The sequence below is a fragment of the Pleurodeles waltl genome, chromosome 6, assembly GCF_031143425.1.
Source record: "Pleurodeles waltl isolate 20211129_DDA chromosome 6, aPleWal1.hap1.20221129, whole genome shotgun sequence".
NCBI lineage: Eukaryota > Metazoa > Chordata > Amphibia > Caudata > Salamandridae > Pleurodeles > Pleurodeles waltl.
Genome location: NC_090445.1, coordinates 1330607204 through 1330632944, shown reverse-complemented (window position 1 = coordinate 1330632944; position 25741 = coordinate 1330607204). Strand labels below are relative to the sequence as shown.

General features: G+C 48.8%; 1 protein-coding gene across 1 annotated transcript in view; it reads right to left on the bottom strand.

Annotated features, from left to right (window-relative positions):
• Window positions 1–25741, bottom strand: part of SH2D4B (SH2 domain containing 4B) — a 1234963-nt gene that overhangs the window by 475945 nt on the left and 733277 nt on the right. Inside the window, exons 10-11 of the mRNA XM_069240651.1 lie at window positions 11730–11765; window positions 2448–2592 (exon numbers count right to left, since the gene is read on the bottom strand). Coding sequence (XP_069096752.1) covers window positions 2448–2592; window positions 11730–11765 — 181 coding nt within the window. The remainder of the gene's footprint in view (window positions 1–2447; window positions 2593–11729; window positions 11766–25741) is intronic.

Genomic DNA, 25741 nt, shown 5'->3' with positions numbered 1-25741 from the left:
TTTGCTGTGGCTTGGCTGCAGCCAAGCCACAGCAAACAGCTATGTCCCAGTGGTCCTGGGATGAAGCCAGCCCTGGGGGGGTGGCGGTCCCCGAGGCCATCAATGGCATTACAAGGGGGGGGCGGGCAGTCCACCTCCCACAGGATATAGCCCCAGGAGGTAGTGAATCCCAGGACACGGGGGTCCCATATGGACACCCTTTCTTTTTTTCCACTTTGATCTGGGGGTGGTGGCCCCTGAGGTGCAGGGGGGCCCGGGCCTCCTGTTTGTATTTATTTGGAAGCCCGAGGGTTGGTGGTCCCCGGGAATGGGGGGTTCGGACCCCCGCGTATAGTTTCATTAATATCCAGGGGTTGGTGATCCCCAAAGTGTGGGGCCGTGGCCCCCCCTTACATATATTTAAACCAAAGCCCTGGAGGATGGTGGTCACGCCAAATACTTCGGGTTTTGACAGCAGGACCTGTAAAGCAGGTGGAATTTGGAGGTGATCCAACTAGTGAGATAATCGTGGTCTAGGCTCTCTGAGGTTACTCAGGATGTTATACTCAGGTATTTATCAATGCATTGGGTAAATTAGGTATATGTTCAGTAAATGTCTGTGGGCTGAATGACGTGAATAAGAGGCTGAGGCCTGGTCCTATGGTCAACCAACGCAACGCATGGCCAAAGGCTGTGCGCTGCGGTTGTTGGATTCACGTATAGCAATGAAAACTACTATACATTAAAAAACATAGAAATTCACTGAAAAAAAAAGGTTACAGGGACGTTATAGTTAGGTTCTGAATTTACTCATATAAAAAGATAGAAATTCAGCAGTTATAGTTAGAATTCTTTCAAGTAACTAAAACTTGCACCCTAAGGTAACTATAACTCGCGCCTTCGCCATGAACCTCTAATTACTCCACATATTATATCATTGTTGACATATTCTATGCCATCTTTCATATTCTCGCTGCAACATTTGCAATAAAAATATTGATGAGACAACTGTGCATTGAGAAGGTGCGAGTTATAGTTACCTTAGGGTGCGAGTTTTAGTGACTTGAAAGAACTCTAACTATAACTGCTGAATTTCTATGGTTTTGTAGGAGTAAATTCAGAACCTAGCTATAACGTCTCTGTAACCTTCGTTTTTTTCAGTGAATATGAAAAAAATGTAAGTTCAATAAAACAACGTATTATAAAAATAAAAAAAGCACAAATATAAACATTATAAAAACAAATATAAAAAAACATATTGTATTTATATTGCTAGATATATATCATGTGCTTTTATAGTAGTAAATTTAAAGAATTAAACAAAAAAAATGTAAAATATATAGGCCCTCATTTCAACATTGGTGGGCGGCGCTTGCTGCCCGCCAAGTTGAAACCGCCAATGCGTCCGCGCTCCCTCGCCCAGCAGGGATCTCGGCCGCAACACAGGAGCCGGCTTCAAATGGACCCGGCGGTGTTGCGGCTGTGCGACCGGTGCAGTTGCACCCGTCACGCTTTTCACTGTCTGCTATGCAGACAGTGAAAAGCTCCATGGGGCCGTGGGAGGGGGCCCATGCACTGCCCATGCCAGAGGGCCCCACGACTCCCCTTTCCGCCAGCCTTTTCATGGCGGTTCATACCACCATGAAAAGGCTGGCGGGAGGGGGACTCGTGATCCCCTGGGCAGCGCTGCACGCAGCGCTGCCCTGGGGGATTACAACCACGGGACAGAAGTGGTGGGAAACCGCCGGTCCCGGCGGTGTGACCGCGGCGCTTCCGCCACAGTCGTAATGCCTGAGTTTGTACCACCAGGGTTGTAGTGAGGGCCATAGCCTTAATAATTGTGTTACGTTATACATATGCATATATATTTTTAAACATAAACACATATATGTGTGTTTAGATATGCATATATTTGTATATCGTATTAATTAAATATTACTGAGATTTATTTAATTTACATTCTAGTAATGGTATATATTAAAATATTTAAGATTTACTACTTTAATCTATATATATGTATATATATATATATATATATATATATATATATATATAAAGCAAATTTCTGTATGTTTTTTAACAATATTAGTGTGATACAATATTTTTTTCGATATTTTTGTACTGACCATTATAAGGATGAAAATCTTTTTTTTTAAACAATATTTTTGACATAATATTTCTGTTACAGGATATTGAGGATTCTAAAACTATGTCAGTGATCCAACTCACATTCAAGAAGCCTTGTTTGAAGAGTTATTGGCCTGTGTAAACTAATGGTAGCATTATTTCATGGTTTTGTTTACATATCTTTTGTTATAGGAAATACAAATACAAATGGAAAAATGCCATGTCTCACACCATGTATAATCAGATGACAAAGCTGTACATTGTTTTATAAATGAACTGGAAATTACCAAGACATGTTCCCCACATTCAGGGAAAACAATTAAAAAAATATATATATCTACCATGAAACCAAGGAGCGACGGTTTTTGTGTTTCTCACGTAGCCAGCATTCCGTGGAAGCTGCTCTTCTTTGAACCAACGGACGATGACATCCCGGGAATACGGTCTTGGAGGTCTTGTCCATGTCCTACTGCACATAAAAGAAATCTGCTCGTTTCTAATGTATGGTCTTAGCAAAGTTACACAATTATTTTATGAGTAGACTTCCTAGGCACACATCAGTCAATTAAATGATTGTCTTTTGAAAAATGTGCATTAACATTTTGGATTGTGGTCATGTGACATACATCTGTACCACCACTGCTGTTCAACTGGGGCTAATAATCTGCACCAGATTTGCATCACAAAAGTAGTGCGAACCAGAACAAAGTATTGTTTTGGGATTTAATTACCAGTCCAAATCCTGATATGCGTTGCAAAGTCCCTTTGAAGTAATGCAAAGTAGCACTTTCTTCTACTTTACTCTACTATGTGTCATATGTTCCATAGGTGGTGTATGAGCATTTTCATGTAACTACCCTTGGATTCTAATCCCTATCTGCTGTGAAAGGTAGTCAGGACTTTGCACTAAACGTTTATACATCCTTGAGGCAGCCATAATGTTTGATACTATTTTCTTGTCTCACAGAATGTTTCCCCTTTGCATGTGAGCTGCACTATCTAGCGCACATTCAAAGTGAAAAACTTGTTAAACTATGTCTAAGCATAGAACTGTGCTTAAAGAGTGTGTGCTTTGGCGCGAGGAAACCCAAAGTTCTATAACACAGAGAAGAAGAGAAACAGTGCCAAACCCCACTATATATTGAACTGTTCTGCTTTCCTGCTTTCACCCAATGCAACTTTTGTTGTTGTGCTGTGTTGCATGATAACTAGGGGCCTCATTATGAGGTTCTCGGGCTGACTGCTGGCCCACAAGCCCCGTGGAGAGGAGACCAAAGCGGAGTTAGCAGTCTTCCCCCGGACCAATGACAAGGTTTCCACTGGGCTGGCTGGCGGAAACCTCAGAAAGCTGAGGTTTCTGCTGGTAAGTCCAATGGAAACCGTGCAGCGGAGTTGGCCTCAGCTCCTAATGGAGCCAAGGCCAATGCCGTCGCACAGAGGCCCATGGAATACACTCTGTCTGCTGTAGTAGACAGTGTGTATTCAAATTGTAGACTGATCTCCAGCCTCACTTACTTTTCAAACAGCTGCCACATTCCAATCCACACTCGACTTGGAACAAAATTAAAGGCAAATAAGTAAGGGCCTCATTATGACTTTGGTGGCCCAACCACTGAACCGCCAATACAACGGTTGGGAGGCGACCACTGCCATTTTATGAACTCCCTGCCGGGCTGGCCGGTGCAGACAGTGCAGAGGCATTAGCATCAGCTGTCAGGAAGAGCCGAGGCCAATGCAACCGCACTGCATAGTCCAGTAGCACACTTGGAATGCACACTGTCTGCCATGTCAGAGAATGCGCATTCCGAGTGTGTAGGCAGTGGGGCCCCTGCACTGCCCATGACATGGGCATGGACAGTGCAAGATCCCATCTGGGACCCCAATCTCTGCCCTTCCATCAGCCTTTTCATGGCAGTGACCCGGCCATGAAAAGGCTGGCGGAAATTCACGTCGTAATCAGCACTGCGATCCCGACAGCGGCACCGCTGTGTTTGACCACATCTTGCACCGCCGCTAACCCATTCGGATCCATTATCCTGGCAGTGGTGGCGGTCTCCTGACGGTCTGACCACCAGCATTGTAGTCTGGTGGTCAGACCACCAAGATTGTGATGTTCAGACTGCCACCGCGAGTAAGGCAGTCTTAGGACTGCTGTACTTGTTATTAGGCCTTAAGCCTCCTCTACTGCCTCGTAAATGACAGATGGGAATTTTCCATAAGTCTGGACCAACCCCGACATCTAACTTTTGCAGCTCTCTACACTATCGATTGCAACCAGCATGGTATCTGAATATTATCTGAATATCATCTCCAAATATCATTTGACAATAAAATCATGATCAAAAAATTAAATTGTAATAATATTAGGAGCCATAATATTGAGGGTAACATTTTTTACAATTTTTGTTTACAAACACATAGTGACATTTAACATAGTTATTCTTAATGTTTTGATTGTAATATTTAATTATATATATTTTTTAAATGAAATGTTCTTGTTATGCTTTGTTTTTTGCTATGTTTTGGGTATTTACTGATTACATTTTATCTTTGGGTTGTGGGTTATTATGGACGTTGGAATGAGTAGTGTTTTCTTCTGAAATAAATTATTAGTGTATTACAAATTTTCATTTTGTATACATTAAGTCGTAAACACTTGTGTGTTGAACAAATTGGGTTCCTTTAGTTTGAGTTTTATTGTTTTTTTATAATATTACATAGTGTGATGTTTAATGGGGTACAGGGTGGGAATATTTTTTTGGGGGGTCCAAATGTAATTATGGTATATGTTGTTTTCAAGTATAAAACTTGGGGTATTGTTTTGCAGTTCATATTTTAGTAGTTAGTGTCATCTAAGTAATATTTAATAAATACTTATAAACATAAATATATTTTTCAATGGGATATTTTATTTTTTCTTATACACAAAAAAGTGTAAACATTTTTGGGTTCATTTATTTCAGGTTAATGTATTGAAGACTAAATAGTGAAGTCAGGAGGGGCAATCTTGGATTCCAAAGAACCCCAAATAGCAGAGGGGACTCCAACAGCCAACAGCCCAGGCACCAGAAGCTTCAGCTGCAGATTCACTGCAAGGAGGCATGACTTCCAGTGACAAGCCATGTAGCCCACTCAGCATCCCCACAGCCCAGGACAACAGTGAAGACAGGAGAGACGATTTTGGCCTCCAAAGACCCCAAGAAGCACAGAGAACTCCAACAAACAGCAGCCCAGGCACCAGGAGGCTCAGCTGTAGATTCACTATAAGGGGAGAGGGCTGACTGGCGGAAACCTCAGAAAACTGAGGTTTCTGCTGATAAGTCCAATGGAAACCATGCAGCAGAGTTGGCCTCCGCTCCTAATGGAGCCAAGGCCAATGCCATCGCACAGAGGCCAATGGAATACACTCTGTGGTCCCAGAATGGTCCAACACTGCCTGGGAGTGTCCACTGGAGGAGGATTCTGAGGACAATGACGTTGATCCTGTTTCCCCAATGGCATACCCCTCGCCCTCCGGGCCACTGGGTCCCTCGCTCTCGGTGGTCTCAGCACTCCGGGTCCCGTGGCCGGCAGCTTCCCCACTCACCTGCGGCCCAACTCCCTCGCCTGCCTGTGCTGATGCACACAAACAAAGAGAGCGGGAGAGAGAAAGAGGGTCATCACATTCTTCACGCACAAAAATATTACAACATCCACAACAGTAGCTATACAACTCTTGCTAGGTAAGACCCAGTCAAATACCTTTCATAGCCTACATCATGCTGACAACTGTCTTACGAGCAACATAAGCCAACCATCTGACCACTACTTGACCATCCCATCAAATCACCTGTTACTCAAAAGCATCATGCACTAAATGGATTGGCTAAACCCAAACATGTATCCCCATACAGCTCATCACTGTCTATCAGAACATCAGTCTAAGGAAATGCAGGGGACTTGTAACACAATATCATGCCTACTCCGACTCTACACCTGCCCAGTCCATCAACAGAAGTCATGTTCAATGAAAGGTAAGTCATCACACTTCACATACGACACAGCATCTTGACTTCCAATCACATGCCTAACTGATCATTCTGAGGAATACACATATGTCATTTCCATATAGCTGGTATCACTAAATCACAGTACATGTCTGGGAAGTATCTATCTAAAGACTAGCTATAAATTAATCAGGAGTTTCTGAACCTACAAAGCAGATGCATAGTCACATATACACCTACTCTATGTACTGCACTTGGAGGCTACCTTGCACACAGGATATATCCACAGACAACCACAGGGAGCATAGTTACAGAAACAAAATTATAGACACTATACATTGTGCTTGAAGGACGTATATCATTCCACTAGACATGCTGAATAGAAGCCTCTACATGATAACATAACACCTACAACACTAACAACTGTCCTCACATGTGATCCTCACTACCTAGGTACAGAGTTTAACACTTTCACAACTGATAACCAGTGCTCATGAATGACACATCTACCTAGAGGAAAGCTATTTCACTTACAACATATCCGACATACACCTACAGGTGTATGTGATATAGAACATCTGCTACACCATAAGGTCAGGCAGAAAAGAGCATAACCATAACTGTCCAAACAGCCTCAGGTCAGCTAAGGTAAGTCTGGGAAAAATAGTGCAACAAAATATAATCAGAAATGAAGTATCAATTGACATATTATGTAGGCAGAATATTGCATATGTAGCACTCATATAGATATGACATTGGCCTATCTAGAATGGACAATACACATGGGCTAAGTGTTAAGCAGCCGCAGCCTAGCCACTTGCCTTCTCTACAACAAACATATTGGGATAAAAGTTCATTTATAAACGTGTCAATGACATACCATGAAATGTGAAGGCCTAATGGACATTGTAGAATGCCCACCCTTATCAAACTTCACAATTCCCATTGTATGAATATGATATGAAGATGGGGACAACTCCTCACACCTCATAGGGGCAGTACTAAGTTGGCCATAATAAAATCCAGATTAGGAAGACAGCCTCACATGAAGTGTACAAATATATCAGGACACAGGATTATTTGGCCCTATAACTCATCTGTCAGACCCATTGTCGCACATAGAGCAGATCCTGTGAATTAGGAGTGGTCAGACATCTTAGTGCAACATGCAGACATCTGTGTCTGCATATTGGCTACTCGAGTACCATGTACATCTTCATAGCTGAAATACTTAGACATCATACAGTAAACTATTAGTTGAAAGAACATGGGTCCTGTGAGTACTTACCACCTTGTGGCTCCCCTCAAAATGCCCATCCACCACAGGGTAGGCCACTGCCAAAATGTGGGCCATTGGGGGGTGGTCAAGGTCCGACAGGCACCACTCCGTCGTTGGGAGGACATCCCCAGATGGGCCTCTGGGGTCTTGCGGGCCCAGCGTATCAGGTCCTCCCACCACTTCCTACAGTGGGTGCTCCGCCGGCTGTCCACAATTGCTTGCCGATGGCACAGCAGATTCCCTTCTTTTGATGGGCGCTGCCCTGCATGGATGACACAGACAAAAGGAAAAAGTCATGTCCACATGCACCAGGCCAATAGTAGTGGACAGAAGACATCAGTAACAGCAAGTAGGCACACAATCCCATCCTCTCAGCTCACACTCCTTCACAAAATACCATCTGCATGCATCAACACCTTCACTAGTCTACGTAAACGGTACACCTTCATTCACCACACCTGTCACACATTGGTATGACATTGGACTCACCTGCTCCTCTTGTGCATCATATAGCTGTTCATACAGCGGTAGGACCTCCTCCACTAGCTACCCCAGCTCTTCATGGTTGAAGATACGGGCCCTATCACCTGTAGAACGTGGCATGATAGCTCCCAGAAGCAGTACACAGCAGCTCATGTCGTGGAGGTCTTCCTGGCAGCAATGTTAGGAGTCAAGTGATCAATGCTGCGGAAGATGGCTTTCATGCCGCCACGTACATGACCGTCACCGCCGGCGAACATCGTCATTGGCCCAAGTCCGCCAAAGGCAGCAATGTGTTCCAATGGCAAATTACACAGTAGTTGTGACCGCCTATCTCCATAACGACATCTGCCGGCAGACTTAGTTCACTTCAACATGTCCAGTACAGTAGGTCAGGCCGCTGCCATTTTGAACACATTTCATGTATGGAAGTGTAAAATGATCTGCCCCATATTGTGCAGTACATCTGTTGGTCCTGCCCTCATGTCTAGGCGACTTTTTGTGCATCTTTGCTGTCAATGCAGTGTTGTTGGAGGAGATGAGATGACAATAATGTTCAACTACCCAGAAGTTGCTATGTGTTTCGAAATTGTTGATAATGTCCCAAATATGTGTGACACATGTCTAAACGATTCATCTTACAAATATGCACAGTAACAGGTGAATTATTATGTGTAATCCCGTATTTAGTTGAGGCAATGTGGACCCAGGAGGGTGTAAACAGACACATAGCTATGTGCTGCACTGTATATGTCAGAGGTAGTAGTTGTCCTCGACAGCTGTTATGTGTGGGTAATTTATTTAACTGTACTTGATGTGAGCACGCTGCATGTCACATACTATGTTTAAATGTTTTCACACAGTTACCCTGTCAGAAGGAGAGGAAGACCACCACCACCAGCGGACCATTCACTAGTAGACCTACACACCATGGAGGAAAGACATTGTATTCAGACATATCCTCTGAATCGTCCTACTATCATGGATCTTTGTAAACAGTTGGAGCCAGATCTGTTGCCTGCCCTATAGCATACCTCCCATCTTTCATGACTTGTCAGTGCTACACTTCCTGGCCACTGGCTCCTTTCAGAATATAGTGGCTCTCACTGCAGGGATGCCTCAGCCCATGTTCAGTCTGGCTTTGAAGAGTGTATTGTGTGCATTGTTGAAACACCTGGACAGCTACATCAGGTTTCCCCAAAGAGCTGATTTGGCCTATGTGAAGGCAGACTTTCATGCAATGTGACACATTCCACATGTGATAGAGGCCAGTGATGGCACCCATGTAGCTTTGGTTTTCCACAGTGCCAATGAACAAGTGTACCTGAAATGGAAAAGCGACCACTGCATCAACATTCAAATGGCATGTCTGGAAGACCAGTACATTTCACAAGTCACAGTAAAGTATCCAGGATTAGTCCATAATGCCTTCATCATGCGGAACAGCAATGTCCCACTGCTATTGACACAGCTCTACACAGAGAGGGCCTGGCTGGTTAGTAAGTAACAATGGGAATGTGTGTTTGTAATGTATGTTTCTTGCCATCACAATGTTGCATGTCCCATATACATGTTTGTGTTGTTCTACCATTTTGTTCACAGGTTACTCTGGCTATCCAAACCGTCCTTGGCTGTTGACACCAGTGAGGTACCCAATCAGGCCAGGGGAAGTCCGCTACAATGTGGCCCATGGAAGGACAAGGCATGTAGTTGAGCGAACTTTTGGTCTCCTGAAGGCACAATTTAGGTGCTTGGACTTATCAGGAGGAGCCCTCCTCTACTCACCCACCAAGGTATGTCAAATTATAGTTGCCTGCTGTATGCTCTACAATCATGCCCTGAGACGTCAGATCCCATTAATACCATTTGAGAGGGAGGCAGTAGTACCTGTTGGTGGAAATGCAGAAATATCAAATGATGAAGAGCCAGAGGAAGATGAGGCAGGGGTCTCTAGGGCAGATCTCATCAATCATTACTGTAACTGACTAACAGGTATGTAAAGTTGACATGATGTAATTGTGCGTGCAGATGTTAATGGGTAGCATGTCACCTCCTTTCTTGCATAATCTGTGGGGTTGTACTGAGCTCCCATGCCTATGAGTGAGTTGTGAATGCAGAAAATGTGCATTGTGTACAGGACAGAGTGGTCTACAGTATCATGTATTGTAACAGCAGATGCACATTTCCACTTCTGGACATGCCTTCTCTGATGTGAGGATTGTAATGTGCTATGTCCTATCCCTTTTCCCTTTCACTCACATATTGCCCTAGATCGTGTTTGGCTCTGCATCCTTGGCTAATGTAAGACGGTGTCAGAAGCAGATGGGAATTGCTGACCGACATGGGAAGCGGACCTGACTGAAACTAGGTGATATTTTTGTTGCTTAAGTGGGGTGTAACAGGGATAGTTAGACCATCCAGACACTGGGGAGGAAAAGTGTTTTCCCATTTCTTTCACCTGTTTGGTACAGGAGGTTGTCAAATGGTGTATATTGTGTCTGGAAATGTGTGTGCCTCATGTGTTGATGTTGGAACATAGGCTCTCGCATCACAGTGGGTTTAGTTGTTTGTAAACAACACTGAACTTAGCTGTCATTGTGTTCATTCTTTGCAGACCAAGGTGCATGTCACTGTAGACTGACATAGGTGAGAGACAATCTTACAGATATGGGATCAATGTAAGTGAAAGGTTTCAGGACTGGGTACTTCAGTAAACGTCTATGTATGTTCCATTTCCTATGTGAATTTGAAGCTGGTATGGTTATGTGATGAGGCTATATCAGGTGATACAGAGGACATATCAGTGTGGCTCCTGCTTTGTATTAAATGTACCATGACCCTGAATTCTGTATCCTGTGTTTTTTCAATGTGTGACACCTTAGCAAACATCCTGATGCTACTCTTAGTCATGCTCTATGCACTCTTTGCATATCTCCCTATAAATGTGTGTATGACTAAATATCAACTCATGGGAAATCTGTCCTGTACATTTCTGTTGAAATGAGTCTCCTTCTGATAGATTCCCCATTTGATGTCCATACCAATGGGTGTAAAATAGAGAGGCACATAATGAGACCAGAGTTGGCATGCATGACTTTATACATGGATGATAAAAGACACATTCACAGGACCTGTGTTAGGGCTTGATTTATTGTACATATCAAAAGTATATCCGTGACTATAAAAGGAATAAAATGAAAAATATGTGATGGATGAAGTCATGGTGAATTGGGACATTATCAGGGTAGCTGCTAAACCAGTTGGATACACAAGTCCAGTGCCCTTGTACCATGGGAAAATTGACTTAGGTCTCAGAACAATCAACAGGGTGTATCTGCGGCACACAAGGGGAACAGTTCAGGAGACCTTCACTTACTGGCAGTGGGTTTGCTCATCGCATCTTCTCCTGCTGGATGTCCGGCTGGATGCTCATGTTTGTGGGGGAGTTCTTCAGCTACAGAGGGAGGGGTGTCTGAGGCATGCCTTCACCTGGCACGGCCTCCATTCCACTAGCAGCCGCAGATGTGGAAGGGGCTGATGTTTCATTGCTAATGGAAGGGGCCAGATGTGGGGTACAAACCTATTTAGGGTGGTATTCAGGTCCCTCCGCAGCATTTGAATTTCTCCCATCATGTTTTGGGAACTTTGGTGGGCTCCCAACACTTGTGAGATGTCTTCTTGGTCAGTTGTGTCCCTTGGAGGCCCCATTCTCTGGCCCACAGCATTCCTCCCACACACCCTACCCCCACATGCCTGTGCCTCTGGCACAGTGAGCCCACTCCCAGTGGTTGCAGGTCCATCATTGTTAGGGGTGGCAAGGTTAGACTCAGGTACCTGTACCGTGGGGCACACAATAGATGTTACAGTCCTTATGATACAGGTTTGGGGACAAATGGTTGCCTGTGATGTCGAAACTACAGGTTTGGGAGCAGTTGATGTGGGCATGCTGAGATTTGTTGACTGACCCGGGTCCCAGATGGGCCAGGTTGTTTGTCAGTGTCCAGACATCAAAGGCTGTTGTCCTCACTGGGGCCTTCATCCAGAGGAGGAGTGACAGTCTCTGGCATCCTCTCCATGGTGGCAATGGCAAGGTTACCTGTTGTCAACATCAGGACAGTGCGCGCTCTACAGGTGACGAAAATGCAAAAACCCAGCCTTTATGCAAGAGCATAATTCATGCATTGTGTTTATATACAGTTTGTTAACCTTTTGCATTGCAGAATTTAACCTTGGAAAACACTATTAATAATGTTTGTGATAACTGTTCAATTGCAAAGTATTGCTGTAGACTTATAGAGTGTTTTAGGGTGTGGTCCCTTTCTAGGACCTTCTAGAAGTTTTCTCTGCAGCAGGACTGGTGTGGTCTGTGGGCTGGGCCAGACTCTATATAAGGGAGCCAGCCCAGCTCCACTTGCTCACTATTCAGAGGTCCCGGTAAAGAGCAGCAGTAATTTCCTGAGTTCCTGTTCCTGAGGCCTTCCTTGAAGTTCCAGGCCTGCACGGCATTACCTTGGTGATCCTAGAGCAGGGTGGTAAGACGGTGGTCGGGCTGGGCCCCCGACCCCACTCTAAAATGACTCTTGAATTTTGGGGCCTATTCTTGAAACTTTCAGAGTACGCAAAGCATTGCTCTGATGTTAATCTTGGTGTTCAGATCGGCAAAGGTTTGCGCGATCGTTTCATGGCATTTACACACTCTTGTTAGTATCAGCTGTGTGCACTATTCATTTTCTGCATGACAATCTTGGTGTTCGGATCGGCAAAGGTTTGCGCGATCGTTTCATGGCATTTACATACTCTTGTTAGAATCGGCTGTGTGCACGATTCATTTCCTGCATGACAAGCTTGGTGTTCGGATCGGCAAAGGTTTGCGCGATCGTTTCATTGCATTTGCATTCTCTTGTTAGAATCGTCTGTATGCACGATTCATTTCCTGATTGACAACCTTGGTGTTCGGATCAGCAAAAGTTTGCATGATCATTTCATGGCATTTACCTATTCCTGTTGGAATCGGCTGTGTGCACGATTCATTTCCTGCATGACAACCTTGGTGTTCGATCGGCAAAGGTTTGCGCAATCATTTCATGGCATTTACATATTCCTGTTAGAATCAGCTGCGTGCGCGATTCATTTCCTGCATGACAAACTTGGTGTTCAGATCGGCAAAGGCTTGCGCGATCATTTCATAGCATTTACATATTTTTGTTGGAATTGACAGTGTGCGCGATTCATTTCCCACATGTTAGACTTGGTGTTCAGTTCGGCAAAGGCTTGCGCGATCATTGCAAGACATTTACATATTCCTGTTGGAATCAGCAGAGTGCACAATTTATTTCCCTCATGTAAAACCTGATTCCCAAATCGGTAACAGTGTGTGCAATCATTTCATGGCCATACAAAAAACTTTGAAGTGTAATGTTATTTAATGTGCACATATTTATTTTGTGAAGATGACAAATCCTAAATGTGACGGTCTTTGTGCATATTAAGTTCCTACTACAGTGCCAATTGTTTTCCAGGGATGGTTTTCAGACAGCCTTTAGTCCTCATGTTAAAAAGGCAGTGTTTGTTCTGAAGCAGTATTCTAGAAGGTTCTTGTATTTCTAGACATTATGGGGGTCATTACAACTTTGGAGGAGGTGTTAATCCGTCCCAAAAGTGACGGTAAAGTGAAGGATATACCACCAGCCGTATTACAAGTCCATTATATCCTATGGAACTCGTAATACGGCTGGTGGTATTTCCGTCACATTTGGGACGGATTAACACCTCCTGCAAAGTTGTAATAACCCCCTATGTGACATGTTATGAAAAGCTTTTATGAAACATTGCATCAATCATCCTTGATTTATTCCAGGTATGCAGAGTTGTTGAGGTCTAGTTAAAGTCACTCCTTAGAGTATCCATGGTAACAGTAAGACAATACTAAGAACCATAATCTAGTGAAAGTCAATATGATTTTATTCTGATGTTGTGTTGTTTAACTTTTTGCTTCCTACAGGTCTCCTTCCCAGCTGTTCCCTACCTAATCCCCTTTTCCCCACTTGGACTCTCTTAGACTCTGTGACATTCTAATCAGAGTATTGGAGCTGTCTTGTGGTGGACATGTTGAGAACGTGCGCAGACCCCGAGGATCTGGTGATTCTGACACCTGTGGAGGGAGTGAGACACATAGGGGGTCATTCTGACCCTGGTGGTCAGTGTTAAAGCGGCGGCCAACCCGCCAACAGGCTGGCGGCCAAAAAAACTGAATTCTGACCCTGGCGGGAACCGCCAACACAGGCCGCCGCATTAACACTCCGACCGCCACGGCGGTACAAACAAACAGCGCGGCGGTCACCGCCAACAGGCAGGCGGTAGACAATGTACCGCCCACCCTATCACGACTCACCAATCCGCCACCTTTTCCGGGGCGGGAGCCCGCCGATAAAAACACGGCGGAAACAGACATCTCCAATGGAAAACGCTTACCTCGACACACTCCACGCGGAATCGGAACAGCATGGAACCCGAACTCCACATCCTCCCAGCCATTGCCTTCCTGCTCTTCTTCCAGGATCACGAACCACGCCGCAGACGACAACGGTGAGTACTGCACCTACGACACAGGGGAGGGGGGAGGAGGAAAGGTTACGGGCACACACATACGCCACACACCCACCCCCACCCTCACCTCCACCGAAATACCTACACACCTATGCAGATAAAAAAGTCAGAGTGACACCCCCAAACGCCCCCCCCCCCGAAAAAGCAAAGACAAAAGGCAATGAATGTAAAAGTAGAACTATATTATTGCAACAATAAAGCATAGCGATCTTAGCAATATATGAAGAATCAATACACATCCATACAAGTAGCAAAAGTCCAGCCCAGTCTTTCAAAGTCCAAATGTCCGTGGGCCAATGTGCAGCAACACATGGGCAAAGCCCACACACGAGATCGAGTCCATTGGAGAGAACACTGCTGGGGCATCACAAAAAGTTAAAACAGGCACCTCAGGGGGAAGGGAAGGGGGGGGCACCTCAGCCACATGAGTCCACGATGCCTGATCCACGAAGGCCCTCCATGGCCACTGTGCCATCCTGGGGAGTGCAAAGCCACAGTCTCACAAGTCTCTACAGTGGGTGGATTGCCCACTGTGCCATCCTGGGGAGTGCAAAGCCACAGTCTCACAAGTCTCTACAGTGGGTGGATTGCCCACTGTGCCATCCTGGGGAGTGCAAAGCCACAGTCTCACAAGTCTCTACAGTGGGTGGATTGCCCACTGTGCCAACCTGGGGAGTGCAAAGCCACAGTCTCACAAGTCTCTACAGTGGGTGGATTGCCCACTGTGCAATCCTGGGGAGTGCAAAGCCACAGTCCATCAGGTGGATTACAGAGACCACTGGTCATGGAGGAGGCATGGTGGGCAGAGTGCGTCGTGAAGGCCTGCCCGACACAGAACCGGGACTGCCAATGGGCCAGCGGTGCTTGACAGGAAGGGCCCAGCGGAGCGGTGCTTGACAGGAAGGGCCCAGCGGAGCGGTGCTTGAGACGGCGGGGCCCAGCGGAGCGGTGCTTGAGACGGCGGGGACCAGCGGAGCTTGACAGGACGGGCCCAGCGGAGCGGTGCTTGACAGGAAGGGCCGAGCGGAGCAGTGCTTGTCACGGCGGGGCCCAGTTCAGCGGTGGTTGACAGGAAGGGCCCAGCGGAGCGGTGCTTGACAGGAAGGGCCCAGCGGAGCGGTGCTTGAGACGGCGGGGCCCAGCGGAGCGGTGGTTGACAGGAAGGGCCCAGCGGAGCCGTGCTTGAGACGGCGGGGCCCTGTTCAGCGGTGCCTGTCTTGGCGGGGCCCTGTTCAGCGGTGCTCCTCACGGCGGGGCCCTGTTCAGCGGTGCCTGTCTTGGCGGGGCCCTGTTCAGTGGTGCTCCTCACGGCGGGCCCTGTTCAGCGGTGCTTCTCACGGCGGGGCCCTGTTCAGCGGTGCTTCTCACGGCGGTGCCCTGTTCAGCGGTTCTTCTCACGGCGGGGCCCTGTTCAGCGGTGCTCCTCACGGCGGGGCCCTGTTCAGCGGTGCCTGTCTTGGCGGGGCCCTGTTCAGTGGTGCTCCTCACGGCGGGCCCTGTTCAGCGGTGCTTGAGACGGCGGGGCCCTGTTCAGCGGTGCTCCTCACGGCGGGGCCCTGTTCAGCGGTGTTCCTCACGGCGGTGTCCTTTTCAGCGGTGCCTGTCTTGTGTTTCCAGTGAACCACACCTGGCCAATACTTGCTGCTCAGTCTGCATCGGACCTTTCCGTTGCGGGGCCCTCCTGTGATGGAGTACTGGGGCCCTGGGTCTCCTCCGATACCCCCGGAATGGGGCTGGTGGGGCCCTCATGGCCAGGTCGGCTGCTCCCTGCCTTTTGCTCCTTGCTGCCCTTGACCTCCTTGGCAGACTGTCCGTGGCCCTTGGCTCCCTTACCCGATGTGGCAGGTGACAGTGCAAGGCTACCCTCCTTGGGGGCAGGCGTATCAGGCCTGTCGCGCCTACCCTTCAGTTTTTTGCTCCTCTTCCCAGGGGGGGCTGGCTGTGCCTCTGCTGCTGGACGATGTCCCAGCCCAAGGAAAGGGCGGACTCCAAAAACCAGGCATGACGTTCTTGGGAGTTGCTGGGCTGGTGGTGGCTGAGGTGTTTGTGGAACTCTTACGGGATGGAGGGGGTGGGTCAGGTGAGGAAAAGAGGTCATGTTTAGAGAGGAAAATTTTCTTTGGAGCCATGGGAAGGGTAGCTGGAGTGGGTATGGGAGTGGAGGAAGAGGATGTGGTTGTAGGAGAGTCAAGTGTGCTGTCTTTGGGTGCAGGTGCTTGGGCTGGAGGCTGACGTGAGGTGGATGGCTGTTGTTTGGGTGCCTACCTGCGTTTGTGTGGTTGGGAAGCGGGGGTGACAGACACACTGGGAGAGGACACAGGGGACGTGTACATGGCAGTGGGGGTGGTGACAGCACGTGTGTGGACTGGTCTGGAGGGTGTGCTGGTGATGGGTGCAATGGCTGATGGTGGTGTGCTTGCAGGTGTGTGTGGAGACGTCACAGGGAGGGAGGAGGGAGACGAGGAGGTGGGGGACACAGAGGAGGTAGTGACTGTTGGCATGTCTGCATCTGGATGTTGCTTGGGTGAATGCTTGTGTGTCCTGTGGTGCTTATGTGTGGATGAGCTGACCTTGGGTGTTGACGTGTGTGCAGGCTGGTCTGTAGGTGTGGATGGGATAGGCAGAGGAACAGGGGAGTGGGACTGGGTGGAGGGAGTCAGAAGAGGGAGGCTGGAGACAGGGACAATCGCTGCCGTCAGTGCTGAGGCCAGAGCGTTGTACGATCGTTGATGGGCAGCCTGACCCGAATGAAGGCCCTCCAGGTATGCATTGCTTTGATGCACCTCCCTCTCCACACCCTGGATGGCATTCAAAAGGGTAGACTGCCCAACAATGATGGTCCTCAGGAGGTCAATGACCTCCTCACTGAGGGCAGCAGGGGTGACTGGGGCAGGGCCTGAGGTGCCTGGGGCGAAGGAGATGGCCGGCTTCCTGTAGGATCGGTGGGCACGGATGTTGCCGCCACCGCAAGGGAGCTCCCTTCCGAGGACGTGTCGGTGTTGCTGACGTCTCCACGGGTCCCCGTGGTGGAGCCCCCCTCGCCCTCCGTCTCACTGGTCATGTCGGAGTCCGTTGCATGGCCTCCGGGGCCATGTGAGATGCAGCTCCCTCTTGCGCCGATGCCACTTCTCCTCCGCCTGATGATGCTAATGCACACATTCACAGAGAAACAAAGAAAATGGGTGGGGGGTGGAAAACATAAAGACAAGTTGAGTGCATGCATTGGGGACACCGTTGGCAGAGAGGACAGACACAGAAGCCCCCTGCACTACGCTGCGCACTTGGGGTACACTACTCATTCACTGGGACATGCCCTACAAGCCTATGGGCGACAACTGCCCACAGAGTATACACTGGTCCATGAATCGCGTCACTAGGCACCCTACAGAGGTGGGGGGCGGGGGCACAGGACCATACCTCACGGACGGGCCTATCCTCCAGAAATCGCCATGGCCTAGGGATACCCACAGCCCTCCTCCCCCACCCAGGCACCTCCACTGCGCGCAAATTAGCTGAATGTGCTGGTACTCACCCCCTTGTGTCTGCTGTGATGTCCTCAAGCGCCCATCTAAATCGGGGAAGGCCACTGCCAGGATCCGGGACATCAGGGGGGTCAAGGTACGACTGGCACCCCTCCTAGGTTGGGAGGCCATCCCCAGCAGAGCCTCCGCCGTCTTCCTGCTCCTGCGGCGGATGTCCTCCCACCTCTTGCGGCAGTGGGTGCCCCTTCTGTTGTGGACCCCCAGGGCCCGGACGTCCTTGGCGATGGCACGCCAAATGACGATCTTCTGATGGGCGCTGACCTATGTGACATGTACAGGGGGGAAGAGAAACATCATCACTTTTCTGCATGCTCGATGTGAGTGGCCCCCCCTCCCCAACCTTGCCATGTAGCACATGCTCTCATCTGTCGTGCCATGCATTCGTCATTCGCTGCCCTCCCCTCCATCGTACATCCTCCCCACTCAACCCAGGCATTGGGCACTATGCATTGCCCTCCGTGTACTCACCTGTTGGTCTGGAGGCCCGTAGAGTAGCGCATACTGGGGGAGGACCCCGTCCACGAGCTTCTCCAACTCCTCGGAACTGAAGGCGGGGGCCCTTTCCCCAGTCACAGCAGCCATTTTCACTTCCAGACCGAGGTCACAGCAGCACTTGCAGTATAGGCCCTCTCCTGTGGATGCTCAGGTCTCGTGTGATCAAGCAGAGAGAAAATGGCGGTTACGGCCGCGGCGGTGCGTACCGCGGCGGTGCGTACCACGACCGCCGGCGCTCACCGCCATTGGCTCCTGAAACCCATAGGGTTCAATGTTGTCCAATGCGGCTTTGCGCCGCGGACTGCGACCGCCTACCGCCACGGTGTGCCACGCTTGTGCAATGACCTCACTTCACATTGTCACACTTCACAGGTCAGGCAGCCGCCATTTCAAGGGCCAACATGGCTTAATTCCTACTGCGTCACACATGGCTAGGCCTTGCGCCGACAATCATACTAGCCATTCAATCCCGAGAGATTCATGTACTGTGCATGCTGTGGGAACTTACCTGTGGGTTGCTTGACTCTGTGCTCCATGTTGTCCTTCCTAGGCACCGTCCGCTGGGACTTGCGAGGAGACGGAGGAATGTTCCCGTGTACAGACCGCTGGTGGACCTGTCGACAATGGAAGAAAGACACATCATACTCACCTACAGACTCAACCGTGCCACTATACAGGAACTGTGTGCCCAGCTGGAGCCAGACCTGATGTCACCCATCCGCCAACCCACAGGGATTCCGCCTCTAGTGCAGGTGCTGTCAGTACTGCATTTTTTTGCCAGTGGATCATTTCAAACTACAGTGGCCATTTCATCTGGGATGTCTCAGCCTATGTTTTCAAAGGTGTTGTCCAGAGTGTTGTCTGCCCTGATGAAATACATGCGGAGCTACATCATTTTCCCTGAGGTGGGTGACTTGCCTACAGTGAAGGGTGATTTCTATGCACTTGGACACATTCCCAATATCATTGGTGCCATTGATGGGACCCATGTGGCTTTGGTTCCCCCAAAAGACAATGAACAGGTGTACAGGAACCGAAAAAGTTATCATTCGATGAATGTCCAGGTGGTCTGTTTGGCTGACCAGTACATCTCCCATTTAAATGCCAAGTTCCCAGGGTCAGTGCATGACGCGTACATCATGCGAAATAGCAGCATCCCTTATGTGATGGAACAGCTACAGAGACACCGTGTGTGGCTAATTGGTGACTCTGGTTACCCAAACCTGCCTTGGCTATTGACCCCATTGCGGAATCCCATGACCAGGGCAGAGGAACGGTACAATGAGGCCCATGGGCGTACTAGGAGGGTGATTGAGCGAACCTTCGGCCTCCTGAAGGCCAGGTTTAGGTGCCTGCATATGACTGGTGGATCCCTAATGTACTCACAAAAGAAGGTGTGTCATATCATCGTGGCCTGCTGCATGCTTCACAACCTGGCTTTGCGACGCCAGGTGCCTTTCCTGCAGGGGGATGATCCAGATGGTGGTGTTGTGGCCGCTGTGGAGCCTGCGGAGAGTGAAGAGGAGGAAGACGAAGAGGACGACACAGACAACAGGGACAGAGTGATACTGCAGTATTTCCAGTGACACACAGGTAATAATCTACTCCTGCATTGTATTATGTCTGTAACTGTAGTGGCTCTCTACTGTCTGACTTTTCACCCCAATGTATGGTAACTTAGTTGTGTATATCACTTCCTATTTCAGTGATCTGATCCCCACGGAGTGCCCTCTGGTTCTTTTCCCCATGGACTACCGCTGTGTGACACTGGTATGTTGTCATCACAATGTAAATAGAAATGTTTTGTTGGTTATATCGAATACATTTGGTTTAAATAAATAGATAGCAGAATCCAGTTGGTTTTTGTGCAATAATTGTGTTTATTGAAGTTTTCAAATAGGTGTATAGTTCAAAAAGGGTGATGGGTGATGGTGGAGGCATGTCCATGGCAGTGTCCAGACTGTCGTTCCTACAGGTCCATTGTCCATATGCCTGTGGAAGGTGGAGCAGGGGCAGTTCAAGGTTGGACAGGGTGAACAAGTGGGACAGTTGGATGACATCCGGGGGGTTCCGTGCATGGCGGGGGTCTTGACATCCTACTCTGTCTTCTTCCTAGATCTCAGGCCTTTCTTGCAGGGTGGTTCTTGTTCTGCAGGGGGTGGGGTCCGGGTGGGCCATTGCTGTTGTGTCGGGGCCTCCTGACCACTAGCGCCGGCGGAGGTGGTGGGCTGTTCTTCCTCCATGCTAGTGGCAGGGGCCCTTTGGGGGGCCACATGGTCCCACAAAGTGGTGACAATCTGGTTGAGTGCCACCACCATTGTACCCATTGCGGCACTGATGCTGCCCAGTTCTTCCCGGAACCCCATATTCTGTTGCTCATGCAGAAGCAGGATCTCCTGCAACCTGGCCAGGACCGTCGCCATCGTCTCTTCGGAGTGGTGGTTAGCTCCCATGATGGTGGTGAGGGCCTCTTGGACAGTGGGTTCCCTAGGCCTGTCCTCCCTCTGTCGCACAGCAGCCCTCCCAGTTCCTCTTTGTTCCTGGGCGTCTGTCCCCTGGACGGTGTGCCCACTACCAGTGTCCCCAAGTCCATGTTGTTGTTGGGGTTGTGGGTTACCCTGGGTGCCCTGTACTGGTAGACACACCGCTGCTTGACCTGTCCTGGAGACAGAAGCATGGGCCCGCTGGGTGGGTGCTGTGCTGGTGTTTCCAGAGGGGGGTAGGTCTGCTGTGACCTGTGGCTGACTGAGGGTAACCGACTGTCCAGAGGTCCCCGATGGGCCGGGCTGGTCATCAGGTTCTAGGTCGACAGAGCTGCTGTCATCACTGGGGGCCTGTTCTGGGGGTGGGATGGACAAATCTGGACCCTCCTGGCCGGTGTGTTGGCGTTCGGGCCCTGCAGGGGTAAAAGAGTAGCTTTTGTGTGTGCCATGGCGTGCGATTTGTGGGTGCCCTTGTCCCCCAGTGCTGGCAGTCCCATGTGGGAGGAGTTGTGAGGGTGGTTTGTGGGGGGGGGATGGGTATGTGCAGTGGTCATGCTAAGGTGATGGGTGTCCATGGTTTGTGTTGGCATTCAGGGGTTGGGTTTGGGTTGGGTGGGTTGTGCTGGTGAGACATTAACAGGGAGTATGTGTGCTGGGGGGTTGGGGGTGAGGGTGGGGGTGGGGGTTGGCATGCTGGTGGTTGGGGGGGTGAAGTAGTTGAGATCAGACTTACCAGAGTCCATTCCTCCGCCTACTCCAGCGAGGCCCTCAGGATGCAGGATGTTCAAGACCTCTTGCTCCCATGCTGTGAATTCGGGTGGAGTGGGTGGGGGTCCGCCGCCAGTCTTCTGCACAGCGATGTTGTGTCTTGACACCATCGACCGCACCTTCCCCCGTAGGTCGTTCCAGCGCTTTCGGATGTCTTCCCGATTTCTGGGATGCTGTCCCACAGCGTTGACCCTGTCGACGATCCTTTGCCATAGCTCTGCCTTCCTGGCTATTGTGGTGTGCTGCACCTGTGTGCCGAAGAGCTGGGGCTCTACCCTAATTATTTTCTCCACCATGACCCTGAGTTCTTGGTCCGAGAACCTGGGGTGTCTTTGGGGTGCCATGGGGTGGTGTGGATGAGGTGTGTGGTGGTGTTTGTGGTGATGAGTGTGGTGGTGTGTGGTGTTTAGTGCGTAGATGTGGTGTTGGTGATGGTGTTGGGTTCCTGTGTGTGTTGTGCCTTGCGTTCCCTGTGCTCTCTCTCTGTGTATTGCGCCTTGTCTCTGAATTTCGATTTGTGGGGGTTTGAGGGTGATGTGGGTGTGTGTTTTATATAGTGATGGGTGTGTGGGTGTGTTGTTTGTATGTGTATCAGGTGTGTGTTCTTCGAATTGGCCAATGTGGCTGTGTTTTGTAACGGTGTGTGTATTTTGAGCGCTGCGGTGTGTACCGCCAATGGAATACCGCGGTTGAAAGACCGCCGCGTGGATTCGTGGGTCGTAATGGCATGGGCGTGTTTGTGTTGGCGTGACGGTGGAGGTTTGGTCATCTCCAGTTTATCGCTGACCGCTGATGAGGCAGCCTTACGTGGATGTCGGGTTTTTGGCGGTTTGGCAGTTGTGGGTCAGAATGACCGTGGCGGTTTACCGCGGCGGTATAATGGCGGTCTTCTGACCGGCGGTAAGAGCCTTTTACCGCCGAGGTCAGAATGACCCCCATAGTTCAGGTTAAAATGGGTATATTGTTGCTTTTGTGTGAGATGCAGACAGTGTCTTAACATGATTCCCAACAATGACATTGACAGCTGCTGCACAGCATACTTTAGTTGTACATACAACTCTGTGACTTGATTTCCATATGCCTTGTAAAGAGCTTTAAGACTTGGGCCCTGATTTATACTTTTTTGGGCAAAACTGCACTAACGCAGTTTTGCACCAAAACGTTTAGCATCGGCTTGCAACATTTCTGTGCACCAGCCGTGCACCATATTTAGGGAATGGTGCAAGCCGGTGCACAGTGTAGGCTAGCGTAAAAAAATTTACGTTAGCCGGGTGGGGGTGGCGGTATGGAAGAAGGGGGTTTTGCACCAAAAAATGATGTTATGCAGGTTAGAGTGAAAACAAATGACTCTAAACTGCCTAGAGTAATTTTCTGATGCAAAACCATCCATACCACATAAATCCTGTCTTAGAAAAGACAGGAGTCATGCCCACCACCCCATTGGCCAGAACAGGGGATTAGGGTCCCCTGGGCATGGCCATTGCACCCTGTGCCATGTATGGGGGCCCACTTCAGGGCCCCATATGGCACTTTAAAAATAAAAGAAAATACTTACCTGTACTTACCTGGGATGGGATCCCCCATCCTCCGCTGTCCCTCTGGTTTGGGTGGGGTGTCCCTGGGGCATGGGGAGGGGACCTGTAGGCTTATTCCATGGTGTTCCACCTTGGAAATAGGCCTACAGGTCCCCTAACGCCTGCCCTGACCCAGGCGTTAAAAATGGGCCAAACCAAGCTTTGCACCATGTTTTAACCCTCCTCCTCCTCCCTCCCATGCACCTTTTTTGCACGGGAATATAAATATGGCGTTAAGGCCATAGAGTCATTTTTTGCACTGGAATGCCTACCTTGCATCACGTTAAGGCAAGGTAGGTTTCCACATCCAAAAACTTACTTTACCTCCATAAATTTGGTGCTAGATGGGTCTAGTACTAAAGTATAAATATGGAGTTCGTTTTGCACCGAATTAGAGTAAAAAAAAAATACCCTCATTCAGTGTAAACAAAGTATAAATATGCGCCTAGGTTGGTAGTGATTGTACATCTGATAGCATCTGATATTGTCTGATTATGGACATCACTGTTCACCTCTTTTACCTAGTGACTAGTCAGGCATGCTAGATGGCCCAATTTAGAGCTGTACAATGCACTATGGTGTCCTTGTAGGAACACAGTATGTAAGTAAGCAAGGGGCATTGACCTGTATCTGGAAGTACTGCATGTGCATCAACTCAGCCATCTGATTTTTCAAACCAGGTGAATACATTAAACGCTTGGGTTATTTGATCTATGGCCATTATTAATGGTCACACAGCTACAGCTGTGTTTTGCCTGGGATGCAGGTGTGAGTGAGTCACAGCATTGCTGTGATTACCATGTACTGTTCTACACTAGTACAATCAAGATGGTGTAGATGGTAAATCAGTGCATGACATGTGATATTTTGTGCAAATTCAATGTTTTCACATTGATGGTATGGTGCATTCTGGGAGTTGTAGTGATATGATTAGCCAATAGTTCACCTACCATTTCCAAGGACTGTGAGGCCAAAGGAGTTTAGTGGAGATGTGGCATGCCAGAGAGGGGGGATTGGGTGCTTGGACAGAGATGTAGTGGGTAGATGTTAATTGGATTAGGTGAAGGTGGTGAGGGAGCATGCAGGACAGGAGATTTGCGTGATGCAAATGTTGGGAGTACTTACCAGAATCCACTCCCCCAGGTATTCCAGTCAGGCCCTCAGGATGCAAGATGTTCAAGACCTTCTCCTCCCATGATGTGAAAGCAGAGGGAGGAGGCGGGGGCCCACTTCCAGTCTTCTGTACGGCGAGCTGGTGCCTGGATGTCATGGAATGCTCCTTCCCCCGTAGGTCGTTCCACCCTTCCTGGTGGCCTCCCTTGTTCGTGGGAGACTGCCTACAGAATTGACCTTTTCGACTATTCTTTGCCACAACTCCATTTTCCTGGCAATAGATGTTTGTTAGACCAGTGCTCCGAACAGGTGTGGCTCTACCCTCACAATTTCATTCACCATGACCCTCAACTCCTCGTCAGTGAAATGTATGTGTTTTTGTGGGGATATCGTGGTTTGTGGTGGTTGTGGAGAAGGCATGTGGGGGTGTTGTAAGTGAAAGTGTTTGGTAAATTGTAAGGTGTAGGTGCTGTGATGTGAGTGGGTAACAGTAGTAGCAGATGTATGTGCAAGTGATGTGTGTAATGTGAATGTTGTGCTGATGTGGGGTGGATGCTGAGTGAAATGTGTATATGTGCCTGTGGTGTAGAAGGTCAAAATCTATTTTTTTTCAGTTCTCAGTGTATGGGAATGGCGATCTGGGTGCATAGGATTGTGAGATGTGTAGGGATGTGTTTTAGAGTGCAGTGAGTAGGTGTGTCAGGTGTGTGGACATGTGTCAGGTGTGGGGGAATCAAACTATTCAGTGTGGTGTTGTGTTCTAACTGAAGTGAGTTCAGTCCACCGCGGTTTGCACCGCAAATGGTTTTCTGCCATGGAAGAAGCAATGTTGTGATTTGTGGATCGTAATTTGATGGGAGGATTTTTGACGGGCTGGCGGTGCTGGTAGTCGAACCGCCTCTTTTCTGTCCTCCAGTGTCCTGGCAGTTTTGGAAATTTGACTGTTTCTTGGCAGTGTTCATAGTGTGGCTCGTCATACAGTGGTCTTATGACTGCTGATTTGGCGGTCTTTTGGTGGGCACCACCACGGGATCTTACCATGAGACCGCCAAACTCGTAATGAGGCCCAAAGACTGTATTGTAGTTAACTTTGGACACCCTTAGAGAGTTGCTAAAATTCTGTCTAATGATAGGTCAGCTCTGTCAAGAACACTGAAATTGCACTGCTCCCCCTAGGTCACTTAACTTCTCAAGAGAATGGGCTCAAGGCAGTTAATTAGGGATGTTGCACCACTGGTGGCAAGAGGATCGGCCCTCCGAAATATGGTGATCAACCACGTATCCCCAACTGTCCAGCTCTGCAATAAAT